Source organism: Lissotriton helveticus, chromosome 1_1 (genome assembly GCF_964261635.1).
Source record: "Lissotriton helveticus chromosome 1_1, aLisHel1.1, whole genome shotgun sequence".
Lineage (NCBI taxonomy): Eukaryota > Metazoa > Chordata > Amphibia > Caudata > Salamandridae > Lissotriton > Lissotriton helveticus.
The window spans coordinates 486,285,931-486,308,747 of NC_136057.1; the positions used below are offsets into that span (position 1 = coordinate 486,285,931).

The following is a 22,817-nucleotide window of genomic DNA, read 5'->3' on the forward strand; positions in this document are numbered from 1 at the left end:
GTGCGAGGAGTGACTGACAGGCCTGAGGGGTGAAGGGTGAGTGCCAGGGAGGTGAGCAGTGAGTGACAGACTGCAAACAGTAGTGAGCTGGGGTCTAGAAGGAGGTGCGGAGATCACCCTGTGCCAGGCTGGGACGCACCAGTGCCAGGCCAGACTTGGGTGGATGCAAAAACCTCTGAAAGGTGGGTGCCAGGTCACTCGTAACCTTAGTAAAGGAGTGGGGTGCGCAGGAGAGAGTAACGTCTTCAAACAAGGAACTATTCAAAATCCTGGATACTGCACTTTATGGTCTTGCAACCTTATGTGGAAAATAATTAGCAAAGGAATGGGCTTCCGTAGTGGACTTTCAGCTTGTTATAGCAACTTATAGAAATAAAGTTTCCATTGCAAATAAGCCAAAGCTAACACAATTTGAATTAGTAACGGTACGATTCACAATGAACTAGAGACAAGTTAAACAAGCATTTGCAATGCAATAGGTCTCGCATTTATGTGAGTTTGAGCTATTGGCATTGTAAAGGGTAATGCCTTTTACTTATGTTTTAGTTTATTAAAACATAAATAAAAGGCATTGTCATTTACAATAGCTTAAACTTGCGTAAATGCGAGACCTATTGCATTGCAAATGCTTGTTTTCTAAAGTCACCGATGTGCATGCTGCAGAACCTACGCAAGAAATATGGAGGTTTTACAAATTGTTTCTAAAGTTACCGATATACATGGTGCAGAACCTACGCAAGAAACATGGAGGTTTCACAAATTAGCCATCCTGCTGTTTGTTTCTCTCAAGTTACTAACTGCATTTCACACATACTGCTGAAGAAAAGATATGGATCTTTACAACTAGGAGCTGTATTGCCTAACAATTCACTCGTCTTGGTTTCCTTTCGCAACTGTCGGGGGTATGGAGAATTCTAACACTAGTGCAGACATTTAGGCTCCCTTACTTTCAACAAAGCAAAGGCCACTGATTTAACTACATGAGTTAGCGTACAAACTACGTACTTAGTAACAAAATGATAAGACTATTTTTATTATTTCCATTTTGGGTAACACCAAAAATTACGAGTAACGTGGCTCCAGCTGCATTCTTAATACTTAATTGGTACATATTTAACTGCCGCGTCTCTAATTACGCGTGACTTTTAAAAACCCTTGTATTAACTCTTGCACTGTTCGAACGCTTTTATTATAATCCTGTTTGCAGGCAATTTCTACCCAGTGCCACTTTTCACTTACACGGGAGGCATTTGTTTCACTTTGGTACCCTGTTAATATTTATCGGCTATAAATGCTGTTTGTTTTGTTACTAAACAACAAATCTCACGGGAACCATGCGGGTTTAAAACGCTTATGCTTTACTTTCGTTTTTATGGCTTATTTCGTCTATGGCAATTTTCAACAATAAGGGAAGGATTTCAGTACCAAAACTTTACTATCCCATAACTATTGATCGGGTATCTATGCAGTTCACTGCTTACTCAACAGCTAATCTCACGTGAAGGGAACGATCTTGACATGCTTCAAGCCGAATCACGGGTTAAGTGCAATTGGAGCCTGGGTCGCATTTACTTAAAGTGAAGGCTTCCAGTACCAGGGCAGTGGTAACCCGTAAATATTAGTTGGCAAATTTATGTTAATACTCTGTGGTTTTTTAATGCACTTTTACAAAAAAAATTTCATCAGCCCCCATTTTGTTCTATATGGTATGTAGGTTCAGTATTCTCTCCAAAAATGTTTATTAAAGCAACATGTTTAGAAATTCATTTAACCTCTGGGCAATCCGACTGCTTTTGGGGCCCAGCGTTTTACACTACCATGAAAATGGCATGTCAAACAAGTTAACGCGGAGGGTTACAATACGAATCTAAATAAGTACCGATACCAAAAGAAGAAAAGCAGTAACCCACTTTACCCAGCTACATAAAATAAAAATTGCATAAATAAATAACGAAGACGGAAATGTACGCACCCACCGGAAGTCAGGCAATGTCGCCTGTGACGGGGGCGGGGCCGCGTCAGGACCGGAAGAGGAGGCATGCGTATCGCGGCCCGGGGCTCCTGTGAGCAGTGGAGAACCCCGGGCCCGCCAGCAGGAGGTTAGGCGACTGTTGCGGGGCTCCCTTGACCAAGAGGGAGCCCTGTGAAAGGAGCTGGCAAGAGCTGCAGCGGCGGAGTCCCCCGAGATTGCCCCGGTAAGTTAGAAAGGGCTGGGGGGTGCGGTGTGCGGTGTGCGGGGTGCGGGGGCGAGGGGGGCAGCACTCGTGTGTCTGTGTGCGTGCGCGTGTGTATGTGTGTGGGGGAGGCTGTATGTGCGTGCGTGCATGCATGGGCGCTTCTGTGTGTGTGTGCGAGAGAATGCAGCGAGCGTTCGCGTGCGCGTTTGAAATCGCCTCCAAGGCGATGCGCGCGGCCAGGAGTGTCTCCTGGAAAGGAGACACGGCCACAATAGGTTGTCGGCGGACACGCGCTTCCGCGCGTGCAGCCGAGACCTAAAAAGCACCCCAGAATTGAACCGAGGATACAGAATAATAAAAATGGGGCCAATATTGGTCTCTTTTTTATAGCTGACAGCCAAAAAAACAGGGTGTTGTGGAGGTCTCAGATTCTGGTGGAATCAGAATTTTTAAAAGTCCATTTTTCATAAAACCTTTTGTTGTGTGGGTGTGGGTGTGTGTGGTTGTGTGTGGGTGTGTGGTTCTCGGCGTGGTTGTGTGTGTGTGGTTGTGATTGTGTGTGTTTGTATGTGTGTGGTTGTGTGTGTCGTGTGCGTCGTGATTGTGTGTCGTTGTGGTTGTGTGTGGTTGTGGTTGTGTGTGTCTGGTTGTGTGTGTGGTTGGGTGTGGGTCTAATTGTGTGTGTGGTTGTGTGGTTGTGAGTGTGTGGTTGTGTTGTGTGTGTGGTTGTGTTATTGTGTGTGTGTGTGTGGTTGTGTTGTGTGTGGTTGTGTGTGTGGTTGTGTGTGTGGTTGTGTGTGTGGTTGTGTGTGTGGTTGTGTGTGTGTGGTTGTGTGTGCGTGTGTGTGTGTGGTGTGTGTGTGGGGTTGTTTGTGTGTGGTATGTGTGTGTGGTGGTGTGTGTGTATGGTTGTGTGTGTGGTTGTGTGTGTGGTGGTGTGTGTCTGGTTGTGTGTATGTGGTTGTATGGTGTGTGTGTATGTGGTTGTGTGGTGTGGGTGTATGTGGCTGTGTAGTGTGGGTGTGTGTGGTTGTGTAGTGTGGGTGTGTGTGGTTGGTTGTGTGTGTGGTTGTGTGTTGTTTGGGTGTGGTTGTGTGGGTGTGTGTCGTGTGCGTGTGTATGTGTGGGTGTGTGTGGTTGTGTGTGTGGTTGTGGTGTGTGTGTGGTTGTGGGTGTGGTTGTGTGTGTGGTTGTGTGTGTGGTGGTGTGTGTGTATGGTTGTGTGTGGGTGTGTATGGTTGGTTGTGTGTGTGGTTGTGTGGTGGTGTGTGTGTGTGGGTGTGGTTGTGTGTGTGTTTGTGTGTGGTTGTGGTGTGTGTGGTTGTGTGTGGTTGTGGTGTTGGTGTGTGTGTGGTTGTGTGTGTTGGTGGTTGTGTGTGTGGTTGTGTGTGTGGTGTGTGTGGTTGTGGTTGTGTGTGTGGTTGTGTGTGGGTGCTTGTGTGTAGTTGTGTGTGTGGTGTGTGGGTGTGGTGTGTGGTTGTGGTGTTTTGTGGTTGTGTGTGGTGTGTGGTTGTGTGATTTGTGTGTGTGGTTGTGTGTGGTGTTTGTGGTTGTGTGTGTGGTGTGTGTGGTTGTGGTTGTGTGTGGTTGTGTGTGTGGTGTGTGTATGGTTGTGTGTGGTTGTGTCTGTGTGGTTCTGTGTGGTTGTGTCTGTGTGGTTGTGCCTGTGTGGTTGTGTGTGTGTGTGTGGTTGTGTGTGTGTGGTTGTGTGTGTGTGGTTGTGTGTGTGTGGTTGTGTGTGTGTGGTTGTGTGTGTGTGGTTGTGTGTGTGTGGTTGTTTGTTTGTGTGTGTGGTGGTGTGTGGGTGTGGGTGTGGTTGTGTGTGTGTGGGGGGGTGTGGTTGTGTGGTGTGTGTGTGTGGTGGTGTGTGGGGGGTGCGGTTGTGTATGTGGTTGTGTGAGCGACCTATGACCCTGCTCGCAGGCAGGTCGCTCCCCACGCTACTGCACGGCTCTGCCTGCATTGTTTTTGCCTAATCTTGTATTTTTCCCCTGTGCCTAACTTGCTTTCTTGCCCAGACTTGTTTTTATTCCCCTGTACCTGTACTTGCTTTTTTGCCCAGACTAGTTTTTATTCCCCTGTGCCTGTACTTGCTTTCTTGCCCAGACCTGTTTTTATTCCCCTGTGCCTGTACTTGCTTTCTTGCCCAGACTTGTTTTTATTCCCCTGTGCCTAACTTGCTTTCTTGCCCAGACTTGTTTTTATTCCCCTGTACCTGTACTTGCTTTTTTGCCCAGACTAGTTTGTATTCCCCTGTGCCTGTACTTGCTTTCTTGCCCAGACCTGTTTTTATTCCCCTGTGCCTGTACTTGTTTTCTTGCCTAAACTTGTTTTTCCTTCCTGCGCCCAGTTCTCCCGCGCCCCCGCCCATTTTTCCTGCGGCTGCGTCCCTGCGGCCCCACCCACCTGCAATCCCATTCGCCGCCCCGCTCCGGCTTCCCAGCTGCTCCTCCCTCCCACATCCCCTCATATGGAAGCCACTACGCGTCCGTGCAGCGGGCGCGCTCAGCGGGTGCGCCACACCTAAGGCAAGCCCATCTGTGCCCATCCGTGCCTGGACTGCGCCCAGTGCCAGGACCCCTGGACACCACGAACGCCACAACGCCCGACACCACTACGATGCCAGACATCTCCACGCACTCAACACCGGACGATCACACACCTGCTGTCTGGCCGCCACGAAGTGCACCCACGGAGCTTTCACCTGCCGGAACTGCAGCTTCACAAGCATCCGCCCCACCATGCTGCCGACCAGGAAAGAACCCAACCACCTCAGATGCATCCTTCCCATCACCCGCTCCACCCGAAAACATGCCGTTGACTCTGGGGCCTACTCGACTCAACCTCCCCAGACGTCGCCTTCCTGACGGAGACCTGGCTGAACCCCACCTCGGCACCCGACATAGCCATAGCCGTCCCAGAAGGCTACAAGATCACCCGCAAGGACCGCACCAACAGAGCGGGAGGAGGAATCGCCATCGTCCACAGGAACACTCTCAGAGTCTCGACCAACACCGACGACACCCTCAGCACCGCCGAACACCTGCACTTCCAGATCCACACCGACCCCAACACCACCCTCAGAGGAACCCTCATCTACAGACCGCTCAGACCCCGACCACAGTTCAGCGACTCCATCGCCGACTTCGTCAGCACACACGCCCTCGCCTCCACGGACTACATTCTCCTCGGGGACCTGAACTTCCACCTCAAAAACAATGAGGACACCAACTCCACCAACCTGATCGACAACCTAGCCAACCTCGGACTCGGACAACTCGTCACAACACCCACCCACTCCGCCGGTCACACGCTTGACCCCATCTTTTCCGCAAGCCCCCACATCTCCTTCAACCATACCACCGAACTCCACTGGACCGACCACTTCTGCATCCACTTCACCTTCAAGAAACCCACCACGTACCACCGCACCCAACAGATGCCGCACCGCTGCTGGAGCAAAGTCACCGAAGACCAGCTAACCACCACCCTCGCCCAGAGCCCACCCGCCGACCATACCGACCCCAACACTGCCGCCCGCAACCTCAGACAGTGGATCAATGACTGCGCCAACACCCTCGCCCCGATCAAGAAACCCTCCAACAATCATACCTACAAGAAAGCCAGTTGGTTCACTGAAGACCTCCGGGCCTCCTAGCAAACCTGCCGAAAGCTGGAGAAGATCTGGCTCCGTGAACGAACACCGGACAGCCACGCCGCCCACAAAAATGCCACCCGCAGACACCATCACCTCATCAGATATGCCGAAAGGGCCTCCTTCAAAGACCACCTTGACAACAACCCGCACAACAGCAAAGAGCTCTTCAACATCGTGAAGGAACTCTCCAACCCCAGCCCCAACACCAACGACGTTCCACCCTCGCAAGACCTGTGCGACTCGCTGGCCACCTTCTTCCACCGCAAGATCACAGACATCCACAACAGTTTCAACGCCACAACCGCCCCAACAACCACTGAGACCTCTGCCCCCACGACCACCATCCGCACCAACCGCCTGCTCTACTGGACCAACATCGACGACGATGACACCATCAAGATCATGAACACCATCCACTCCGGATCTCCGTCAGATCCATGCCCACACCACATCTTCAACAAAGCCAGCACATCCATCGCACCCCATCTCTGGAAAGTCATCAACACCTCCTTCGAGATAGCAACCTTCCCGGACAGAGCTGGAAGCACGCCGAGATCAACGCCTTACTCAAGAAACCCAAGGCGGACCCCAAGGACCTCAAGAACTTCCGGCGCATCTCCCTGCTCCCGTTGCCGGCAAAGGTCATTGAGAAGACAGTCAACGAACAACTGACCCGCTACCTCGAGGAGAACAACATCCTGGACCCTTCCCAGTCCGGGTTCCACAGCAACCACAGCACCGAGACTGCCCTCATCGCCGCCACCGATGACATCAAGTCCCTGCTGGACAACGGAGAAACGGCGGCCCTCATCCTCCTGGACCTGTCAGCCGCCTTCGACACGGTCTGTCACCACACACTACGAACACGCCTCCACAACGCTGGGATCCAAGAGAAGGCCCTGGACTGGACCACCTCTTTCCTGTCCGGCAGATCACAGAGTGTCCGCCTTCCCCCCTTCCACTCCGAAGCCACCGAGATCATCTGCTGTGTACCCCAGGGCTCATCCGTCAGCCCAACTCTGTTTAACATCTGCATGGCACCGCTCGCCCACGTCGCCCATCGGCACAACCTCAACATCCTCTCCTACGCCGATGACACCCAGCTGATACTCTCCCTCACCAAGGACCCCCACATCGCCAAAACCAACCTTCACGAAGGAATGAAGGCCGTTGCTGAATGGATGAGGAACAGCCGACTGAAGCTGAACTCGGACAAGACGGAGGTCCTCATCCTCGGATCCAACCCTTCGGCCTGGGATGACTCCTGGTGGCCGCCCGCACTGGGAACCCACCGACCACGCACGCAACCTAGGGGTCATCCTCGACTCCACCCTCTCCATGACTAAACAGGTCAACGCCGTCTCCTTCTCCTGCTTCAACACCCTCCGTATGCTCCGTAGGATCTACAAGTGGATCCCCACTTTAACGAGAAGAACAGTCACCCAGGCCCTTTTCAGAAGCAGGTTGTACTATGGAAACGCCCTCTACGCAGGAGCCTCGGCCAAACTCCTCAGCCGGCTCCAACGCCTCCAGAACGCCTCTACACGCCTGATCCTCGACATCCCTCGCGGCAGCCACATCACACCCCACCTGAGAGACCTGCACTTGCTCCCGGTCAACAAGAGGATAATCTTCCAGCTCCTCACCCACACACACAAAGCACTCCACAACACCGGACCAACTTACCTCAACAGATGACTCAGCTTCTACACCCCCACCCGCCACCTCCGCTCTGCCGACCTCGCCCTCGCTACAGTCCCCCGCTTCCGAAGAGCGACCTCAGGCGGCAGATCGTTCTCCCACCTCGCCGCCAAGACCTGGAACACCCTCCCCATCCACCTACGGCAGACCCAAGACCTGCTGACCTTCAGAAAACTCCTCAAGACCTTGCTTTTTGAGCAGTAGCAGCATTCTTCCCCACCCCAGCACCTTGAGACCCTCACGGGTGAGTAGTGCGCTTTACAAATGATATGATTGATTGATTGTGTGTGGTGGTGTGTAGGTGTGGTTGTGTGTGTGTGTAGTTGTGTGGTGGTGGTGAGTGTGGTGGTGTGTGTGTGTGTGTGTGTGTGTGTGTCGTGCGTGGGTGTGGTTGTGTGGGTGTGGTTGTGTGTGTGTTGTTGTGTGGTTGTGTGTGTGTGTGGTTGTGTGTGTGTGTCATGCGTGTAGTTGTATGTGTGGTTATGTGTGTGGTTGTGTGTGTGGTTGGGTGTGGTTGTGTGTGTGGTTGGGTGTAATTGTGTGTGTGGTTGGGCTTGGTTGTGGTTGTGTGTGTGGTTGGGCGTGGTTGTGTGTGTGGTTGGGCTTGGTTGTGGTTGTGTGTGTGGTTGGGCGTGGTTGTGTGTGTGGTTGGGCGTGGTTGTGTGTGTGGTTGTTTGTGTGGTTATAGTTTTGCGTGTGTGTGTGATTGTGTTGTGTGTAGTTGTGGGTGGTTGTGGTTGTAGTTGTGGGTGTGGTAGTGGTTGTGGTTGTGTGTGTGGCTGTGTGTGTGTGGTTGTGTGTAATTGTGTGTGGTTGTGTAATTGTGTGTGTGGTTGAGTGTGTGGTGTGTGTGTGTGGGTGTGGGTGTAATAATGGGGGTGTGGTTGTGGTTCTGTGTGTGTGGCTGTGTGTGTGGTGGTTTGTGTGTGTGGTTCTGTGTGTGTGGTTGTGTGTAGTTGTGTGTGTGGTGGTGGTGATGTGTGGTGGTGTGTGTGTGTGTGTCATGCGTGGTTGTGTGTGTGGTTGTGTGTGTGTGTGGTTGTGTGTGTGTTGTGTGTGTGTGTGGTTGTGTGTGTGGTTGTGTGTGTGGTTGTGTGTGTGTGTGGTTGTGTGTGTGTGGGGGTGTGTGGTTGTGTGTGTGTGTGGTGTGTGGTTGTGTGGTGTGTGTATGGTTGTGTGTGGGGGTGGGGTTGTGTGTGTGGTTGTGTGTGGTGGTGTGTGTGGGGGGTGGGGTTGTGTGTATGGGGGTGTGGTGTGTGTGGGTGTGTGGTGTGTGTCTATGGTGGTGTGTGGGGGGTGGGGTTGTGTGTGTGTGGTTGTGTGTGTGTGATGGTATGTGTGTGTGGTGGTATGTGTGTGTGGTGTGTGTGCTTGGTTGTGTGTGTAGTTGTGGTTGTGTGTGGTGTGTGTGGTATATGGTTGTGAGTGTGGTTGTGTGAGTGTGTGGTTGTGTGTGTGTGGTTGTGTGTGTGTGTGTGGTTGTGTTTGTGGTGTGTGTGGTTGTGTGTGGTTGTGTGTGGTTGTGTGTGGTTGTGTGTGTGTGGGGTTGTGTGTGGGGTTGTGTGTGGGGTTGTGTGTGTGGTTGTGTGTGTGGTTGTGTCTGTGTGGTTGTGTCTGTGTGGTTGTGTGTTGTGTATGTGTGGCTGTGTGTGTGGTTGTATGTGTGTGGGTGTGTGTGTAGTTGTGTGTAGTTGTGTGTGTGGTTGTGGGTGTGTGTGGTGTGTGTGTGTATGGTTGTGTGTGTGTGGTGTGTATGGTTGTGTGTGTGTGGTGTGTATGGTTGTGTGTGTGTGGTGTGTATGTGGTTGTGTGGTGGTGTGTGTGTGGGTGGTTGTTTGTGTGGGTGGGTGTGGTTGTGTGTGGGTGTGGGGTTGTGGTTGTGTGTGTGTAGTTGTGGTGTGTGGTTGTGTGTGTGGCTGTGTGTGTGGTGTGTGTGGGTGGTTGGTTGTGTGCGTGGTATGTGTGGTTGTGTGTGTGGTTGTGGTTGTGTGTGTGGTTGTGTGTGTGTGGTTGTGTGGTGTTGTGTGTGTGGGTGGGTGTCGTGTGTGGGTGTGTGGTTGTGGTTGTTTGTGTGGTTTGTGTGGGTGTGGGTGGCTTTGTGTGGGTGGGTGTGGTGTGTGGGTGTGGTGTGTGGTTGTGGTGTGTGGGTGTGTGTGGTGTGTGTGGTGTGTGTGTATGTAGTTGTGTGTGGTTGTGTGTGTGTGTGTGATTGTGGTTGTGTGTGTCGTTGTGTGTGTGTGGTTGTGTGTGTGGTTGTGTGTGTGGTTGTGGTTGTGTGTGTGTATAGTTGGTAGGCATTGACAAGCAGAGTAAATACATGGTCGTGCATGGAAGAGAGTACAAAGGATTAGACCAATACGTTCATTCATAAGACTAATAATAATAAGACTATTTTGATGCAACTCAAAAAAGTTTTCACACCGTGGTAATTTACATTAGGATTCAAACAAAAGTGAAAGTGATTGGACGCAGAGGGGAAAGCACGGGAAATAAAAACAAGCAACTTAATGAGACCGATAGCGGCTGCGCGCGTGCACGCTCGCATGAATGCAAGCGTGTAGCAGGGCAGTAGCACTTTGAAAACTCACCTACTAAATGTCTCGGTCCGAGCAGGGCATGCGCTATATCAGGCGAGACCTAAAAACTCTGCTAATAACAAAATTGTTAAATGATGAGGGAAGGTGAGTAAGCCAAATATGAATATGAAGCCCTGAAATATGTACAACAAAATATAGATTTAACAAATGAACAGGCACTTAAAGGTGGAGCATGGGCCTTAAAGACGAATTTAAATATGAAGATGAAGTTATTAAATTGTTACAGGATACAGATAATTATGCACTACTTAGACAGGGTCCAAAAACAAGAATGAGAAAGCCCACTGAAGATCTAGTAGAGTCGGGAACAGACATTGAATGGATAAATCCACAAATTCCAACAACATATGCCCTACATAAGGCACATGAATGAATATAACATTTATAGAGCGCTAACTTAGCCCAAGGGCGTCAAGGTGCTATCAGCAGAACACTATGCAAGCAGGACGCACATTCAGGCAAACCTTTAAGGAAACAGCCAGGTCTTTAAAACCTTTCGAAAAAGAGTGTGTGATCGTTGTCCCGGAATTTCCTCAGGAAGGGAAATCTACAATTTGGACGCGGCTATTGAAAAGGCTATCCCATCCCATCTCACCCTTTTATACCTACGAACAGTAAGATGTTTGATTGCTGACCTGAGTTTCCTAGTGGGAGCATAGTGTTGAAATAAAGCTTTAATGCCATCAGGACCCAGGCCATAGTAAGCACTGTGAGTGAGGCAGAGGGTTTTAAACATAATTCTGCGGTCCATAGGGAGCCAATACAAAGAAAGAAGAGAAGCTGAGACTGAGTGGTATTTAGGCAAGTCCATCACCAGCCTGGCAGCGGCGTTCTGCACCAGCTGCAGGCGCCGCAACTGTCCCTTGTTAATGCCCAAATAATGGGTATTACAATAGGGTAATCTGGACAATATTAGCGCCACGACAACTTGTTTGCGTGAGGCAAGTGAGAGAAACTGCGAGATCTTCCTTATAAGCCTGATTAGCCCAAAACAGGTAGCCACCGTCCTGCTAATCTGCAGATTCAAAGAAAGGGAATTGTCCACCAAAACTCCCAAGTTTTTTCCATGGGAGACGAGACTTGGGAGAGTGCCCAGAGGCAGGCCATCACTCCCCAGGCCAAATGTCCAACTTGTCCCCAAAAACAAGAGCCTCCGTCTTCTCGTCATTTAATTTCAGATAGACTTGCACCATCCATGACGAGACTGCTTGCATGCAATTTTTAAAATTGCGAGTTGAGTCACTGATGTTATGAGTGATGAACACCATTATTTGCGTGTCATCCGCATACGAGAACACATCCAAACCAAAAGATTTTACCACCTTTGCCAGCGGGGCAACATAGATCTTAAATAGCGTAGGGCTCAGGGAAGAGCCCTGAGGCACTCCGCATGATAGGGGAGTTGGATCTAAATAGAAATTTCCCAATTTCACTGTTTGAGTCCGCTCACTAAGGAAAGAAGCGAGAAGCCCTAAAGCCGAGCCCCCAATCCCTATCTCCCTGAGACGCGCCACAAGTCTCAGTGGGGATAAGCTATAAAAAGCTGTGGTAAGATCAAGTAAAATTAGTAAGGTGGTATGACCTGCATCCACCTGTGTACGAATGTTGTCAAAGACCGCAGTGAGAGCAGTTTCTGTGCTATGACAGCTTCTGAACCCGTGTTGTGCACCATCAAGAATTGGTGGGAGTTCAAGTGAGAAATCTTCGCTGGGACCTGCAAGAGGGAAATGGGACGATAATTTTTCAGTTCCATCGGGTCCAGTGAGGGCTTTTTTAGAAGTGGCCTAACTACTGCCGACTTCCATATCAGGGGATATTGCCCCTCCGAGATGGCTAGGTTTAGGACAATGGTAGGATGCAGTATAATAGCATCTTTAGCACTTTTTAGGACCTTCAAGGGACAAGGATCTATAGGAGATCCAGACTTAACTCCTTCTATTAGATGGTCTATAATCACATACTCAGAAAAGCAAGTAAACTAGGCGTCACCTTCCTGCTGGAACTTTCCGTTGATGAATTACAGGGTGGGCATCTAAGTCCTTATTTAAATTTAGAGCTTCCAACTGGGCATAGATATCTGAGATCTTCGTGCAAAAGAAAGCTGAACGCCTATCGCAGAACTACTGTGAAGACTCCACTGGGTCAGTAACCGAGGGAGAGATAAGGGAGTTAACAATGTTAAAGAGCTCTTTGGAGGATTTAAACGACTGAGATTTTTACATAGTACCTTCACTTTTCCTCCATGATAGCTGCTTTGTATACTTTCAAGCATTGTTTATGCAGTTATCTGCCTGAAGGTGCTAGGTCAATGCGCCTTAGTCTTTCCTGCTTTCTACACTCCTGTCTCAACTTATGCAGTCTATCGGAGAAGCAAGGTGAAGAAAGCCTTTTTCCTGCTGAGTAATGCCATTTTGCGGGTGCTAAGGTACCCATAACTGCTAATAATGTTTTAGATAGCTCGTCTCCAGTTAAGTTACCGCTTAAATGTCCTGGAAGCTGAACATTTGTGAGAAAATTAGCGAAAGCCTCATTACTAATCAGATTAAGATTCCATTTGTCAGCCACTTTCCTATTTTCAGGTCGAATATTCCAGGATGCCGAGACCCTTAAATTAAAGGGAATAGCAAAGTGATCTGACCAGGTTAGCGGAAAGGGCTCTCCCACCCTAATACGATGATCGTTAGAAAAGATCTCATCTAGGGTGTGGCCCGCCGCATGTGTGGCGGATGTAACCAGTTGTGAAAAGTTACAGCAATTCATACTTTCCAGGAGGGTTTGTGTGTCGTGGCTTAAGCTATTATCTAAGTGAAAATTAAAATCACCAAGAAGTGTGAAGTTTGTTCTTTCTAGGTAGGGCTCCAGAAGATTACAAAAACCCTGACTGAAGGATGTCCTTGGGCCAGGTTGTCGGTAACAGAGAACACCAGAAAAACTTTCTGTAGGATGCATATTTATAGAGAAGTATAAAACCTGGTACTGGTCGAGAGGTGAGGTGAGTGGTTCAGAGCAACAGGTAAAAGAATTCCTGAACAAAATACCCAGTTTCCACCCATGTCGTCATACCCTGTCTAATCTGGTAAGGCAGTATCCCAAAATGATAGCCTCTACAAGGTCCGACCTGAGAAATCATTAGCCTATGTTTCAGTTACGAATAACCAGTCCGGTTTTCACAAAAAATCTTTAAAAGCCACTTTGTTTTTAATCGGGGATCTAGCATTAATGAGGAAGCCCTGAACTGACTTCTCAGTAACTGAGGGAGTACCTATCGCCTTAGTAATAACAGAACTCTCCTTTCCTCAACCTATAGTCAAAAAATCACAAAACACACAAGAAGACCCTTTCCTAGCAAGGGTTTCTGGATCTAAAGTGTGTTTGCAATGAGCCTTAACCTTGCACAGATCCATGAGTTCCTCTCTTGAATACCTGATCCCTACCTTTAAACCTGGCAGAGAAGAACCAGCATCCCTGGCGCCTGGCGTGGTCTTTGCGTGGACGGGCGCAGAAGGGCTTGCCTTTGGCGCGCCTTCGGCGTGCCGGCGGCGCACCCGCTGCGTACGTGCGCTGCGCGGCGGGTAGGGCATGCTGTTTTATACACATAAAAATAATCCCTCTTACTGCTCAATAATGTCGGGTATAAATTAATGACTAGAACTTTTGAAACAATATACTGATTTTATTTTAGAATGTGAAAAATTGGTTTTAATGCAAAATATTTTATGTTTAAAAATAGCAACAATAAATAGAACAAGCATTTGCAATGAAATAGGTCTCGCATTAGCAAGAGTTTAGGCTATTGGCATTGTAAGTGACAATTCCTTTTATTTATCTGTTATGAAAATTAACACATAACTAAAAGGCATTGTAATTTATAATGCTAATAGCTCTGAGGCTGTAGTAGACATTTATAGAGCATTTAAGACTATTGTTGCTAGGAATAAATGGGACCGAGGATGTTTCCCTTAATGATTATGGCCGTAGAGTTACTATTTAAAGAAGTTTCTAGAATTAATTGAGTTCCAGTGAGACTGTCTGTAGTGGAGATTTGCTGTAGCAGCACACACTTTTAATATGACAGCAGAGGATGGCACCAGGACTAACATCAGGAAATCTTTATTCTCTAATGGATTTAGTGTCACTGGATCGAATGAGACAACTGGATTCACTGACATTCCTTGTAATGCACTGTATATAGCCTGGGATTTTTGCCTTGGTACCACTGCACGCGCACACACAGAACATCACCAACCACCATGGCTCTGGGTGTGTGCCCACTCCTACTCAGGCGACAGCCTCATTATGCTCTGCGCATACAGAAGGATACCAACAGGGAGGGGCCAAGGGCTACACAGCTAATATGTAATATACTCATTGTGGATTAATTTTCCACACCAGAAACTTGTGCATAAAGTCTCTTGGTAAGACTACAATTTGGCGCCTTTCAACCATTTGAGTCTACACAGCACTGTCCAGCACACACACCTTAACTGAGAACACTTTAGACAAGCTGCCTTTTTAAGGGCAGAATTTTGGAAATACAAGACAACATGCTTCCATCAGTCTGCTAAGACACGCCCACACACACACACACACACACACAAACACACAGACTCGCACTTGGATCACCCAACTAGACACAAGAGAGAAAGAAAAAGATGACCTGCACTAAAAACATTTCAATATCTCCCCAATGACGTTCAAACTGAAACAGGCTGAGAGTATGTTCTTCGGGAGGTAGAAGCATGTACAGAAACGGAAGTTGATGTTACGGACTATGAAATCACACACAAAGACAAAGCAAGAGTAAGTTTCTGTGTGTACTTTTAAAAATGAAAGTGTAAGCGAATTATCTTGAAATGTACACTTAGTCACGTGTCATTCTTGGCACGCTGCAGCAGCGACGCGGTCTATCAACTTCTTGGCACTCACTGCACGTCTTCCTTGCCGCACCTCTAAACATGGCAGGTTGCCACATTGGGGACACGGGGTGGTAGTTTAGCGGCTTCAGATGTTGTAAAATGCTCTCTAGATGCTGAATTAATGAGAAACTGCCAAAGTGATTTACACTGTTCTCCCGTTCCACTTGTGAAATTGGGGATGGGAGGGTATTCAGTATGCAAGAGAAAGCAGCTCGTGAACAGTGCAACCCTCTCCACCTACTTTAAAACGTGAGAGCGGAGGCACTGTAAAGACGGAGTGACTCCATGTTACTCACACCCCCAGGTGAGTCCGTATCTGTGGGTACCTCGCCTGATCTATGGGCACCGGGCCAGCAGACCGTAAAAGACTGAACAATGCCAGCAAGCCAATTTAGAGGATCGAGCACCCGTTGTGTCCTGGATTCTAGCAGCAAATTGTACAAGGAGGGCTAAGCCACCACCGTTGTGTCTGGCCCTATTATTAGCAGACTCCAGTCGGACATAGACTGACTGCGCTTGTGAGGACGCCATGACACCGGCACTCCTCGCCGCTTAAGCTCTGGTAACTTCTCCAGCAATTTATCTGTTGCTAGGCTTGCACTTGTTGGAATGACGGGTTCCTCTTGGGGTGGTGGGGGTGGGAGGGAACGGGGGTGTTGAAGCAAGGAAAGGCTCACAGAGCGGCAATAACATGCATACAAAGTAAAGCTAGACGCTCGGCCGCCATAAATAAGTGTTAAAAAAAAACATTCACTCCGGAATAAATTAAATCTGAAGTTCTCCTCAGCTTCAGCTATACTCGCTTCACAAATGAAACTACTCGTGAATGCAGCGGCTTCCATGTTGCACATATGAAAGCGGGGGCCGTGCTAACATATAAGGTGCGTCGCCCGTGCATGTAAAATTTATGTACATGGTGGCCTAGGAGAAACTCAATGAAGAAAAGAGTACACCTACCGTGTAACAACCAAGTAAAGGGGCTAGTATCCATTGGAGAATACAAATGACAACATGTCCTTACAAAGGAGGGAGTAACAAGTCTATTTAGCAATCAAAAGCCAGCAGTTACAAAGGATAGAGACACAACTCATTGAAAAATATGGGCGGGGGAGTGGGCGGGGCTTCTCTGTCATACTGAACTACAAAAGATCATCGCCAGAGCAGCGCTTGCGCGCCGGCTCAGACTCGACCTGAGAAGGGAACAAGCATAGGCGCTACTTTTGCCCCCAGCATAGCTTCACTTTATGTTGCAGTTTTGTAACAGAAATATATCTAACATTACTCCAACTCTTTTGACAAATCCATACAAATTGCATTGGGTTCATAAATGATATTGTCTTTATTTTATTTATTATTTCTAATAGATTAAATTTGCAATCTATTGAATTTTTGGACTTCTGAATACATGATCATCTGGGACATCTGAAAATGCACCTTATGCAAAGGAAACTGACTATAACACATTACTCCAGTTTGATGGAGGCCATAAACATGGTCTTAAATTAAATTTACCCTATGTCCAATTTCTACGTATTTGTAGGAATTGCTCAGTGAGGTAGGAGTATGAAAAGGCGCAGAGATACTGACAATCAAACTAATCTTTAGAATGTAACCTAAAATGGTGAGGCTAGCTTACATATTTCACAAAAAATACTCTAACAAGATTGCACCAGGACAGAATGTCTGGTGGTGTGTAATCTGCAATGTTATGGGAAAGATTCCACCATGAGTGGTAGTAAAGATATTACAAACAGCCACTCGAGGCAAGAGGACCATGCTACTCATATCCGTGTGCCTAGAAGGGAAAAAACACGATTTCTTTTTAATTACCCTCACACAACCTAGTGGTGTCATGCTTCATCATTGGGTCACCCCGACTCCTAAAAGTCGGGGTGGGCACAACCACAGTGTTGGGTAGCTCTTTGAATAGATGAAGGAAGGGGGCTTAAAGATTAAAAGACCAGTCAGATCCCTGGTATCCCTTTATTCTTGGGTCTGGCTGGGTCAGTAAAATTCTAAAAAACGGGTCTTTATTGGATATTTATGGTCCTAAGACCCTGGTGCCGACATGTTTCAGTCCAAAAAGGAGCCGTAAAGGCCCAGGACTTTCTTCAGGGCTGGAAATGGACCCCCTTCTATGTGTGGGGAGATAATGGAAGGGAAGTCCCTATCCTATCCATGTAGCGAGGGAAGGCGCAGAGATACTGACAATCAAACTAATCTTTAGAATTTAACCTAAAATGGTGAGGCTAGCTTACAAACAGTTAAGCTTAACTTAGAGAACACTTACTGAAACCAGAAAACAAAGAAGTAAAAGACAGATGTAGCAGTTTTTACATTCGATCGTATAAATAACAATATCTTTATTGTTGATAACACACAGCTCAATACTGAAATATGGAGTTTCGTACGGATAAAAGACCATAGAAAATATGGCACCTGTAGTGCCTCTAAATATACATTGCACACACATGTCAAAAGTAAACAAATTTACTTCACACTTTTAATATAATTTTTTATTAGATTTTGCACTTTCAAATGTCAAAGCTTACAACGACTGCTTCTTCATCTCACATGAATTTGGTAAAAACGTATACAGCCAGACTAATGTGTAATGCTTACAATGCTTCTAATAACTTGATAATAGTGCAACAATTTTGAATTTACCAGACACTTGATTGACCATACTAATTGTAAATTGGGAAATGTAAGTTACAGGATTTTCTTCCTATCTAAGAGGATTTACATTGGCTTTAGAGAAGGACATAATGACAATCAATTTAGATGGTTAATATTAGAAAAAAATAACATTAATCCCGGATAAGATATCAGGGAAGGTCTTATGTTCATGCAAGGAAAATATTTTCACTTATCTGAAAGACATGAAACGGGACTGAATGAAGAACTTAATGGAGTATATAAGATGATGCATAACTTAATCAGTATACCACCAAATGAGGAACTGAATTGGTTTCCACTTATTATAATTTAATCACTAGTGGGGGGAATGCACAAATAAATGATTATTCTACCATTAAGTTATCTTCTTCTGATATGCTCTGTAATAATATGGAGTCACCCGAGCATACCACATAACAAATAGAAAATATGACCTGCTCTTTTACAGATGTTATGTGCTCCCCTTAATACAGCTAACAAAAATATTTTATACCAAAAAGGCTAAATCCCGCACCCAATTTGCTATCTAATAAAGAGTTATCCGAATATTGTAACAAAAATGGGATAATATAATAAAGAGGTCACAAACTTCTTCAATATATCAAACGTCAAATAAAAAGGTTTTTTTTAAGAGACCTATGTCTCCGTTATTAATGTTGGGTCAGCTGATAATCAGATTACCTGGACTGATATTATATTTAATACATTACATTTCATAAAAGTTTAACTGAAGAAACAGTTTCCTTTCATTAATACAGTGAAGTGATGAATCATTTAATAATTTACTTAATATATAAATCTAGAAATCTAAAACAGTGAACAGATTTAAATAGTCCACTTTACTTTGAATAATGATTATGGCCTATTCATTGTAACATAGACATTACTGAGTCATAACGTTGATCTAATTTATTAAGGCTATCTTACCTTAAAATTGCCTTCACTTCTAATGAACTAAATTGAAAGTGCTGAACGCAAGAATGATTTAAATTTCTTATGGGACTATATTGCTGTATAGGTTGGTCCCTCTCAGTGACAAAATAGTTTGAGCTAAGATCTCATCAGACTAGGAATTACAACAGACTATGTGTTAGTACATCTGTTTTTAGGGTAGCTGGATGGTTACAACCCCATTTTCATGAAACAATGAATCCATAAAAGTTAGTGAAGTAACCCAGAACCTTGGTTAAAACCAGGGTGGTAAGATAATTGAGAATTTAGAAAGAAAATGAATACTATTTTTTTATGATAGAAGAATCCGTAAATGTTATTATTGTACATTTTCAGAAGCATTTGTTTAGATGAATATTGTAAAACATATACAGCCACACTAATGTGTAATGATCCAATGAGGGCTACGACAAAAAACACCCAAAACTATGTGTCCTTTGTCGATAACTTCTTCAAATATTAGCTGAATGAAGAGAAGCTGGAGTACTTGAATGCATAATTGATAATGAAATAAAAGATTACATTATCTTTAGATGTTTCATTTTAGGTCTGATGGATAGAGGATGAGTGGGTAGCATGCTTGGATAGGAGTTTTTAATGCTTATATTTTTACTATGGATGTGCTATGTAATTAAACTCATTGCAAGTGATTTAGATATTGTCTGATATATATTGATAGATTAATGGGAAGTTTGAACTGCAACTTAAAAATATGATGAAGAATAGGGAATCTCTTATTAAATCTAGAGTTAAATAGTGGTATAATGTTGGTATCGATTTCATGTCATAATTGCTTTAAAGTAGTAATGTACCCCGATAGCGATTATGCCTACCCTATTTATAAAAGCATGCTACTTGGTTGTACATGATTGTTAGAGGCAGTAACAAAAATGATACGCAAGAGAGCGAACTGTGATAGCGAAAAGTCTGTCAAAGTAAACTACGGACAAATCAAAAAGTGTAAGAAACCTTTTAATAAACTGTCTTTAAATAATATAATAATAGTTATAGTTAATTTATATCGTACAGCATATATATATATATATATATATATATGTATATATATATATTTTGTTGTTGTTGTAAGGAATGGATTGTATGTCTGTGGTAAGATTGTATATCAGTGTGTCATGACACCTTATAGAATTTTGTTTTCTGAAACACATTACTATTTTAATTGATCATTTTTAGACATTAAAGTTTAAGGTCAGTTTTGTTTTATGTTTCAGATATCTCAACATATATGTTGGTGTACCAGATGTTGAAGAAAGCTTTAATGTTACAAGACCAGTAGCGCCTCATGAGGTGAACATTTTGAATATCTGATTTCTTAACATGCTTAAATATTGCATTTCTTGCTTGTTTCCTGCTCAATCACATCTAGGTTCTGAGCATCTATGGTTAAACCAGATCATTCCAGATTCCCGTTCATACAATCCATTGTTACATAGTCTAGTTGTGAGTTGAGCAGAGTTCGTCCTTTGATTAATAATAAGTCCCTAAGTTGACACTATTTCTAATATAATGTGTATATTGAAACTGAACTCCTGGGTTTACATGGGTGCTCCATTTTGTCAATTTTATGTTTTGCCTACGGAGCACATGCACTGTGCTGAGAGACGTATTGCTTACAACTTTGCAGGCTTACAGCCTGTCCACAGAAAACCAGGAGTTGTTTTCGTTAGCAATTTTTCGATAGCTTAGCTCTTGTAGGCTTCCCTTCCTTTTTAGGTCTCGGCTCGAGACAGCATGCATGCACTGTTTCGAAGAGACATGTTGTATCTACTGTTGTGGGCTTCACCCCGCCGGTAGGTTTGCCATTTGCTGGCACCCACGTTGCTTCTTTATTCCTTCTCCCTATTGGTACATGGAATGCATGCGTCATACCTCTTCCGTAGTTTAGCCCTATCTGAGAACAGCAACCAAGTACTGCTAAACATATGCAGCGTTTTTCACAAGCGCTACTGTTTTTATTCACACTTCACTATTCTTTGTTTCCTGCTCATTTTCTCATTTCTCAGATGACTGGGAAACATGAGAGTTCTTGAGAGAAGCTTAAAGTAACACTGTACTTCTAATCTTGGTTTGTTACGCTGCTTATTCTCATAGCGAAGTAATGCAAACAGCTGATTACTATTGCATATTAATGGCATTGAGCCATGCTCAAAACGCCAAGTACTGTTCTCAGAGCATGCTCAGTAACCACGGCGCATGTGCCGGCCTCGGCAGGCTGTTTCATTTATTTGCTGCTTATTCCCATCCTCTGCCCCCCAGTCCCCTCCACAACACTTTCAAAATATCACATCAGGTGCTTTGTCATATACTGCGCGACGGCTGCAGCTTTCCCACTGGCACCCACCGTGCTGCAAAGATCCGGAAATAAGGAATGCATGCGCCACCTGGTCCAAGTCTATTTTCTGCTCGCCGCCTTCCATCCCCCCCAGAAGGAAATAAGTAAAGCAAAAGCATCTAAACCAGGAAGAGAAAGAGTTGACATTAATCACAGCAACAAACGCTTTAGGCATAGTGGGGGTGTAACCCATGGCAACATTGAAGTGCAATACCCATGGCTCTGTTCAAGAACTGCATCGAAACATTAACTTGCATCGAAGTGTGGCATTTTTGAAGCAGGAGAATGCTTAACTAAAACTTGTACCTCCTTTTAAGTGGGTAACACAAATGCGAGTTGCCAGTGTTGCAGATACACAAAAGAGACTCTGTCCTAAGATTCTAGAGGGGTGTCTTATCCGTTGATATTAGATTGGAAAGGGGGGGGAGTGTCGTATGAGGGAAGCCATCCTTAATGGAAGAAGTCTCACACACATATTAGTGTCATGCTTCATCATAGACATCCTTTCCCCACCCAAGTAAGATGATACTACTAGGGCGAACTCAAACCTCCACGAAGACCACAAAGACTTGGTGGAAGGAGGGAATTCTTACATAAAAGTTCCTGGATAGAACTGGGATCCTGATACTCTAAAAAAAAATAAAAAAAATAAATAACTCCAAGTTCCTCGGTTGTCACCTTTATTCATGAGTACTTTAGATTAATTAAAAACAGATCGTGAACGGGTTACGCGGCAGGGATGCCCCCTCTCCCCGATCCTTTCCTCTCTGGCAATGGAGCCGTTCGCGTGCCTTGTCCGCAGTGACCATTCCCTGACTAGCTGGAGGTGGCCCGGCCTAGCGGAGGATAAAATCTCGTTATATGCGGATTATGTGTTGCTGTTCCTGGCGGACCCAGCCTGATCGGGACCTCGCTGCCTTCGGGCATTGGCTACTCTTGAACGAGCCTCCGGCTTGCGGCTTAACCCAGCCAAGTCCGTCCTTATCCCCTTACACTTATCACGCGAGTGCTTTGACTGGCAGTTGTCGATTCCGCTTCGGCAGCTGTCTTTCAAGTATTTGGGGACCTGGGTCTCCCTACTCCTTAGCCTTGCATGGGAACTCAATGTCATCCCGCTGACTAGGCGCGTCCGCGCCAACCTCCTTAAAAGGCGCACGTTGCCTCTCAACCCTCTGGGCAGGATTGCCCTGTACAAAATGATGATCTTGTCCCGTTTTTTGTACATGCTCCAGAACACTCACCTCTCCTTTTCCAGTTCTTGGTTCCGGGACATGGACGGCATGGCCACTAAATTCATTTGCGGGCGTCGGAGGTCCAGGCTGGCCCTGGCCCAATGCCAAGTCGAACCTTTTGACGGAGGTCTCGGAATGACGAACCTCTACCTCTACTACTTAGCGACTCGTCTCCTCATGATTCACGACTGGTTTAATGGCGGCTGGTCCGGCCCGGCGTATCGCTTGGAACTTCACATCTTTGGCTTCTCCTCTATCCAGGGGATGCTTTATGAGACCACAGTTCCCCGGGCTCTTCCCGAGGTCATGTGCGGCATATTCCTGGCATGGCATGCATCACTTCATCATACTCAATGGGCAGGCAGGCTGACTCGCTACACTCCCTTGTGGCGTGGCACTAGTCTTTGTGAAGTTGCTTTCCTGTCAGGGTTCTGGCAGTGGGATCTCATTGACCTTGTTGGACGACGTCTGGAACGGTACTCACATCCGATCCTTTCAAGACTTACAGGCCAGACACTCCCTCCATCCCTCTCAATTCTTTCGATAATTGCAACTA

At 46.1% G+C, this 22,817-nt stretch overlaps 1 protein-coding gene across 1 annotated transcript in view; it reads left to right on the plus strand.

The window, feature by feature from the left end:
- Positions 1-22,817, plus strand: part of POLR3B (RNA polymerase III subunit B) — a 943,591-nt gene that overhangs the window by 301,259 nt on the left and 619,515 nt on the right. The window contains exon 5 of the mRNA XM_078673925.1: positions 19,909-19,984. Within this exon, the coding sequence (XP_078530051.1) occupies positions 19,909-19,984 (76 nt within the window). The remainder of the gene's footprint in view (positions 1-19,908; positions 19,985-22,817) is intronic.